At 41.8% G+C, this 8,395-nt stretch overlaps 2 protein-coding genes across 14 annotated transcripts in view; both read left to right on the plus strand.

Annotated features, from left to right (window-relative positions):
• Positions 1–3,643, plus strand: part of si:ch211-285f17.1 (sickle tail protein homolog) — a 178,353-nt gene extending 174,710 nt beyond the window's left edge. For all 13 annotated transcript variants that reach the window (XM_024393080.2, XM_024393084.2, XM_024393085.2 and 10 more), the window contains 2 exons: positions 586–726; positions 1,956–3,643. In XM_024393080.2, coding sequence (XP_024248848.1) covers positions 586–726; positions 1,956–2,474 — 660 coding nt within the window. In that variant the 3' untranslated portion in view covers positions 2,475–3,643. The remainder of the gene's footprint in view (positions 1–585; positions 727–1,955) is intronic.
• Positions 3,644–3,932: 289 nt separating this feature from the next.
• Positions 3,933–8,028, plus strand: LOC112227995 (uracil nucleotide/cysteinyl leukotriene receptor). The gene is made up of 2 exons (XM_024393076.2): positions 3,933–4,296; positions 6,461–8,028. Exon 2 carries the CDS (start codon positions 6,480–6,482, stop codon positions 7,434–7,436), a length of 957 nt encoding a protein of 318 aa, XP_024248844.1. The 5' UTR covers positions 3,933–4,296; positions 6,461–6,479; the 3' UTR covers positions 7,437–8,028.
• The last annotated feature ends 367 nt before the right edge of the window (positions 8,029–8,395 follow it).

The raw sequence follows: 8,395 nt of genomic DNA on the forward strand, positions 1-8,395 counted from the left end.
GTCAATCGGGAGGCTTTGGGCCCTCTTTTTAGTCGTCCCTCCCTCCCTTCACTCCATCCTAACCACTGGGTTTACCAACCAACCACTTATTAACTCACACCCCAGGTGTTTTGGAAATGTCAGAGCCCTTCTCTGTTGGTTTCTCCCTCTGTGTGATCATGGTCCAACATGATTGGGGAGTGGCATTTTCAATGGGTCCCTCCTCCTGTCTCTCATGTCTCTCCTTCAATTGGCTGCTCAAACTCTAACCGGGGCTTCAGCCAGTAGTAGACTCTTAATCACACAATGACACTCAATGTTGATTACACTGTCTTTTTTGGTTTCTTGAAGCGGTTGTTCTTGGACTGCATGAACTGTAGGGTTATACGTTTTGGTATAGGCTACTACGGTACAGGGGGTGCATGTGCTCTTACCGGTGTTATTAAGGTTAACTGTGAGGGTAATCTTGAATGAACAGTTTTCTGACCTGTCAGTGCCTTGTTTATAACAGTTTCTCATACCTCCAATATGGTGTTCTGTTTTTTTTTTCTTTTTTTCTTTCTTTTCTTTTCTTTCTCGTTTTGTTTCGTTTGGATCCTCTTGCAGAACGCAACCAGTGTCGCTTCCCCTACTAGTCGGATGCCAGTGCCCCTGTCTGCGAAGTCCAGGCAGTCGCCAGGGACTACTACTGACAAAGCAGGAAAACAGCAAAAGCTACAGGACAGCACTCAGAGGCAGTTTCGACAGGTAGTTTTACTATAGGGCTTTACCAGAGACCACAGGGACTAGAGGGAACACACCTGTATAGTGAACACAGGACATAGAAAACGAGAGGCCTGTGCTAAAGGGGGGGGGGATATTTAAACAACCAAAGCTGTGAGATTAAGTGTTTCGTTTAAATGGGAATGAGGTGGCCATTCTGGCTTCTGTTGATGTTTTCTCTTGATCTACTCTGACTGAAAGGCATGTTTGACTCTTTGACTGTTACCCCCATAACATCATCGTACTGTATGCTCGTGCATGGTCCACACTGCTCATGGCGGCTTTTGCTGTGTTGGTGACATGAAAAAAAATTTAAAGACAAAGACAGATATACCCTGTCATTGACTGAGTTCCCCATCCCATCCCGTTTCCATCACAGCCGAGTTCCTAAACAGTGTTTGCCAACCAACCCCAGGATGCTTTACTAAACTGATACTTCCGATGAGCCACGCTCCCTCCTACCCTCAATGCACCTCTACTAAACCCAAGCAGCCTACCCGATACGCTCCTTTCGTTTCACAATGCACAGTTACTAAAGGAACACTTTAATATCCCTCCCTCCGACCCTGGTGGAACCAGACGGATCACTGCGTTCACCATTTATATTTAACTTCAACAGAATGGTGAACGCAACGATAGGGCTGGTTCCACCAAGCTACACCTTCCTCCCTTCTCTTGATGCTCCTCTACCACCCAGCTCTCTTTCTTGGTACTAGCAGTCAATGCAAATATTCGCCCCTCCTGCTCCCGATATGCACTTGTATGTTTTCCACCCTCAAATAAATCTCTCCCCTTTTTTATCTAACATGCTCTACCTTTTCTCCCCGACCAAGATGCATCTCTGTTTTTTTTTGCCCCTCTCAGAAAGCTTGACAACCACTCTCCAACACACAGGCAGCACCTAGAGATGCCCCCACCCCTATCTCCAACCCTTTATCCCTCCTTCCATTCCTTTCCCCTTTTTTAATGAATAGTGTGTTTCTCCGTTACGGTGCCTCAAGTAACCCAGTAAACATAGAGACTGTAGCTAGTTTGAGCCGTTGTGTGTGTCCATTTAGTAATCTTAGTAGTCATAGGTTTGTTTGTGTGATTCTTTCATGTTTATAACTTATGTGAAGTCAATATTGTCTTGCATTTTTTTAAAACATTTGTTACCTTAAATCACCCGTTCCCTTTTTGACAACCAGTCTTTGTTCTGGCATCTCTGTTTGCAGGCTAACGGAAGCACTAAAAGAGCGGGGGGGGATCATAAAACGACTTCCCCTACTGTACCTACCTCTAAAATCCCAGCTTTTTACCCTAGCTCTGGTAAAGGCAGCACCTCCCAGTCTGCTCCAAACTCAGATGCTACTAACCCTCTTACCCTTTCCTCCTCCTCTTCCTCCCCCCACACCACCAAGTCCTCCATCCCATCCCCTCACGCCCCCCGCCACCCTGGCTCGGCCCTCTCCACCTTCTCCCACATCCCCTCCCTCTCTAACGGTTCCTCCCTCAAACTCCCCACACCCTCTCACACAGGTAAAGCTCTTTCGTTCTCCTCGCAGACTCAAAACGGTCGAGCACCCTCCTCTTCCTCCTCCTCCCCCTCCCCTCTGTCGCCCACCCCGTTGGGCCCGGGTGTGAAGAGCATCCGCACCATACACACCCCCAGCTTCACCAGCTACAGGCCCCAGAACGGCAGCACCGGCAAATCCTGCATCCCAACCGCCACAGCAGCCAAGGACTCCACTTAGCTCCCATACAGTAGCCCCGTTTGGGTTACTTCTCAATCTCGTTATTCATGTTTTTGTTGTTGTTTATTGGTTTGTACTTTATTGTTCAAGCGTAACTGATGCGCTCCCCCCCCACCATTCATATTTCAATTTGATTTGACACACGCATACTCACACCGATGCTTTGACTTCGTTTTAAGTTGCATTTCCCCCATTGGCTAAACTTGAACCCTGATTTTAAAAAGGCGTATTAGAGGACTGAGTAAATAGTTTTAAAAAGGAAAAACAAAAGTGATATAGTTTTACTGCTTCGTAGGTTATGTGGAAGCTCTCGCTTTCTCAATTCGCTACTAAAAACGGGATTGAAAATATATTTTTCTTACAGTATCTCAGAATGGGGAAAAAAAATATATGAAGTTGATGTACAATCACTATGACCATGTGAAATATTGTGTTTTATTTTTGAAAACCAGAGACTGGATAACCATAGTATATTTTGCTCTTACATTATTTCGTATGTTGCCCAACATTCAGCATAACCCTAGTAAATGCCTTTTATGAATGCATACTGTACCGTATGTATAAAGACGTTTACAGTGAAACTGCATTGGCTTCTATTTTGTTAAGAATATCATGCACTGCCAATTTATTTTTAGGAGATAAAAAAAAAAAAGGATTTTAAGGAGGTGTATGAAATATTTGTTTGTCTTTCTGTAGTCATTGTGCCTATTTGCCAAAGTTGTTATGACATTTCCTGACTGTATTACTGTAACCATACCAAGTGACAACTCTACGGCACACCCAAGGTGTGATGGCTCAAGTCTGTCTCTGCCACAGCTTTTACCGGAGGTCTCTTAAGTTCATGTTTATTCATGTCTAAATGTATACCGTACTAAAACACACAAGTCGTCGGTGAACTGTTCTGCCACCTGTACATAAACGCTTCTAATCAGAACTTTAGCCGTTTTGTTGACATACCAAAGTTGATTTGTATGCATGCCTTTAAGATGCTTTTAGGAGAGGGAAAGAAGAATTCATGTTTGCACAGATAGATTTTTGTAAATATTTTGGTTTCCTCTCTCATTTTTTGTAAAGCTTTAAACTACATACTACATAAAAAGCAATGTGGTAAAGAAAGGAATAATTGTGTTGTAATAAAAACAATAAAAGGTCTGCATGCTTGTAATGCATTTGAGGATGTTTCTACTCACTTTTAGTTTCACTCTCAAGCCTGTACACAGTTCCGACCATGTACCAAGCAGAACTGTTTCATTACATCAACTTGAACAGGTGTCAGTGAGTGGTCAGGCCACATAATGGCAGCGTTCCAGGCTGACTGCGTTGCAGGTGCACACCAGATCGCACAATGCCTGGATAAGTGTTCCTTATATCAGTTAACCACATCATATTTTTTTTTATTTTTTTTTTTAACTAGGCAAGTCAGTTAAGAACAAATTCTTATTTTCAATGACGGCCTAGGAACAGTGCCTGTTCAGGGGCAGAACAACAGATTTGTACCTTGTCAGCTCGGGGGTTTGAACTTGCAAACTTCCGGTTACTAGTCCAACGCTCTAACCACTAGGCTACCCTGCTGCCCACAATATAGCAATCGGATACTTGACTGCGGTTGATGAAATGGCACAAAATGCGATGTCTGCAATGGAGTTGGCCTGGAACGTGACCAATGCTTTGAGGGTGTGAAAACTGTAGGAGGAGAGGCAAATTAACCTTTGCGAATACATCTCTAAGAGTAGGAACAACAGAACTACTCTTACCTCAGTCTGCAACGTGTCGGTAATTAATTGATAATGAGCATTACTCCTTGAAGGCAAAGGGCCTACTGGTAAGTATATTATTATAAGTGGTTATTTACTATTTAAGTTGATTTTTTAAACTATTTAAATATGATGGGACTCATGTATAATAATGTCCTATTTCAAATGAAAGTTGAAGTGAAGTTAATTTAAAGTTCAAGTTTATAGGGGAGACCTGCAGTTGATAAATCCCAGTTTGGACTTGGTTATAACTCGGTTATTATGATATTTACCCATTTGATTCTTGAAGAATATAACTTATAAATACTTCATGAGCTTAGTTCAACTCTCTTACCCGGTCAGAACCTAAAATAGTCAATTGTTTTGTAAACAAGGTCATTGCAAACAAACATTAAAATGCGGTTAAAGAGCAATTGCCCCTAAAAAGCAACTTCTTGTTTTGAAAAGGACCTATGTGGCATCGATGTGAGTCAGAAACATGTATTCTAGTGTCAAATTTGACTACAAAGTGTAAACAGGATCATTTTTTAAAATCATAAACAGTCTCTTCCAAAACTGAGATAATAGGAATAAATTGTAAGTCACGGAATGAAGGGTTGTGTACCGTGACAGATTTCCATGGGTTGGGTTTATTTTAATCCTCCCTACAGCTGGCAGCACCCAAGTAATCATCCATTCAGAGCGCAGCCGCACATGACCTGATTCAAATTGGACCTAACTTGCGTACAACTTTTCCCATGTGATTTCTTCATTCACAGACTATATGGAAATAATGACCTCTCCCTAAATATTTGGTTCAAATTATTCATTTTGTGTATGGTTTCCTAGAAACAATGGTGACTCAACTTTACCCCACTCTCACCTAAAAGGCTTTTTGTCAATTGTGTACACCTGGAGAAAAGAACTTTTATTTATCTAGCACTCGTAATAGGATAGGATAGGATTAACTCTAAATGTCCCCAAGGAGAAATTGTCTGAGACGCACAGTACTGCTGTGTACAAGAATAGACACGGGTTATTACACACTGTCTGTGTGTATTACACATACATTGCACGTCATCTCTGTCATACACAATGCACATGTCTCGTATCGCTCAAATAACCCCCATTTTGAATCAGTTCCTCTCGTAGTTCTCATTTAGTTCTCTACAGATAACCACCCTGTTCTGTTTTTGAAACGGTTAGATCTGTGTGAGTGACAGGAAGGCTATATTTGCTACAGGAAGGCTATATTTCCTATGTACCTCTTGTTGATGCTAAAAAAAAAATCACTTGAGTTATGTCCCAAATGGCACCCTATTCCCCATAGGCTTCTGGTTAGAAGTAGTGCACTGCATAGCAATGGGGTGCCATATGAGATACACAGGCTTGGGTTATATGATAAAATGTAGACGTCACAAATGAAACCACAGTTATGTGTAACGACAGAATCATTCACAACTCACTAGTACACACTAAAACCCTTTTTTTTAAGGTTCTATAAAAACATGTTCATACGGTTCTACATAGAACCATAAAAAAGGCTCCATATATCACCAAAAAAGGGTTCCACTATGGTTACAACCCTTTTTGGGGCAAAATAGAACAATTTTTTATGGTTCTTTACTGAACCTTTTATGGATAATGGTTATGTAAAGAACATTTCTCAATCTCTAATGTTCTTTGTAGAACCACACGTTTTTTTTAAATTCTGGTTAAATAGTCATATTGTTAAAGTTCCATAGGTTTTATAATTGTGTTAATGAACAAGGTGAAACAGGTGTGCTAGCTCTGGTCCCTGAGAGAATTGAGTCCTACTGACTTAGTCACCTGTTCTCAATTGACATAAGGACATTTTGTGAGTCTTTCACAAGACACAATCACTGGCAATGGTCATATATAACATGCAATAGCGTAAAACAACAGATTTGATGGAATGACACTCACGGTTGCACAAAAAAAAAAGCTGTGCTCAATTCACGCCCCAAAATATTCAAACGAGCCCGCTGACCCTGCATTTAACCAAAACAGGAAAGAACCCCATTTGTTTTAACTGCAAAGAACCATTGAAGGGTTATTTTGGTCAGTATGGTTCCATGTAGGACCATCAACCTTTCCAAAGGACCCTTGAGGAAGCAAATGTTTTTTTTGTGTACAACTGCAGGGATCCCTCTCTCAATCTCAGACCCTGTGCTGTTATCATGTAGACTACAGTGTCTTCTTTTCTCTTTGTGTCTTTGCTACGTCCTCTAGGCAAAGAGACAACCAAATAATGATGAACTACACTGAGGAAGCGAGACATGGCTTTTACACCAAAGGTTCCCACCATGAGAACATCCTGTTTGCTAGCTTTTACATCTTGGTCTTTGTGGTCGCCGTGCCTGGCAACACCTTGGCATTGTGGGTGTTCTGTCGTCAGGCTGACACCTCACCCTCCAAGCTCTTTCTAAAGCACCTGGCCATAGCAGATGTCTCCTACGTGCTGATCTTGCCCATGCGGATGGTCTACCACTTCTCAGACAGCAGCTGGCCCTTTGGAGAGGTCCCCTGTCGCCTGGTGGGGTTTCTCTTCTACCTCAACATGTACTGCAGTCTTTACTTCATGACCTGCATCAGCCTGGACCGCCTCTTGGCCCTGGTCCTACCGCTCAGGTCACGGTCAATGAGGAAGGCTTCATATGCCAGAGTGGTAGTGGTAATCCTGTGGGTCACAGTGACCGTGTCTATGGCTCCCTTGCTATTCTCCAAAAAACAAACGATGATTCAGGTTGACAACACAACCGTGGTCATGTGTAACCAGCTGTACTTGGAAAAGACTTCTCCCAATGCACTGGTGTCAACCATGGTGGCGTTTAGTATTCCTCTGGTCACTATTGTGGTATCCTATATATTAATCCTGTTGAAACTGAAAGGCATCGAGCAACAGGAGGGAAGCTCGATCAGAGACAAGGCCATCAGGATGATCCTTCTCATCATGGTGAACTTCCTGGTTGCTTTTGTGCCCTATCACTTGAACCGTTTCATCTACATTGAGAGACACACTCATAGCGACATGGAAACTGCGTCCATTGAGGCTCTGGCACTAGCCAACCGAGTCACTTCCGCACTAACCTGTTTGAGTGGAGCTTTGGATCCTATTATGTACTTTTTTTTGGCAAGGACTTATCAAAATATACTGCTGCAGCTGTTCTGTAGAGACAGGAGAGTGGACCAGCCAACCACAACCTGATCTGGGATCAGGTCTCGCCTAGTACATAATATTTTTTTTTAAAGGATAAACTGATCCTAGATCAGCACTCCTCTTGCTCTGAGACCAGTACAAGAGTATGCTTGCAGTGATTCAATGACTATTTAATATTACAATGGCAATGTACAGTATTGAATCCTACAGTATGATCCCATTGTGGAGTTGTGCAATAAAGGCTACATAATAAATAATGGTTGGTAGGCCTATATGTATGAAAATTAATCTTATTTCTAAGTTGTTTTACCATTGCTGTTATTGTATTGTAGTGTAGGCATATTGTATGCCTATTAGTAATATATATTAATATATATATTAATATATATATTGTATGCCTATTATTTTTGGCTAAATTAATAAATGTGTTATAATATGTTATGTTATTTTTCACATACACGTGTTTAGCAGATGTTATTGCAGGTGTAGTGAAATGCATGTTTCTAGATCCAACAGTGCAGTAATATCTAACAATTTAACAAAAATACAAACAGATATAAAGTAAAGGAATTAAGAATATATAAATATTTGGACGAGCAATGTCAGTGGCATAGACTAAGATACAGTAGAATAGGATAGAATACAGTATATACATATGAGATGAGTAAATGCAAAATATGTAAACATTATTAAAGTGACTAGTGTTCCATTTGTAAAGTGGCCAGTGATTTCAAGTCTATGGGCAGCAGCCTCTAATGTGCTAGTGATGGTTATTTAACAGTCTGATGGCCTTGAGATAGAAGCTGTTTTTTAGTCTCTCGGCCCCTGCTTTGATGCATCTGTACTGACCTCGCCTTCTGGATGATAGCGGGGTGAACAGGCAGTGGCTCGAGTGGTTGTTCTCCTTGATGATCTTTTTGGCCTTCCTGTGACATCGGGTGCTGTAGGTGTCCTGGAGGGCAGGTAGTTTGCCTCCGGTGATGCGTTGGGCAGACCGCACCACTCTC

Source organism: Oncorhynchus tshawytscha, linkage group LG29 (assembly GCF_018296145.1).
Source record: "Oncorhynchus tshawytscha isolate Ot180627B linkage group LG29, Otsh_v2.0, whole genome shotgun sequence".
NCBI classification, from domain to species: Eukaryota; Metazoa; Chordata; class Actinopteri; order Salmoniformes; family Salmonidae; genus Oncorhynchus; species Oncorhynchus tshawytscha.

Bases quoted from the DNA above. Each gene is read 5' to 3' on its own strand.
- LOC112227995 (XM_024393076.2), top strand. From the start codon at position 6,480: ATGATGAACTACACTGAGGAAGCGAGACATGGCTTTTACACCAAAGGT.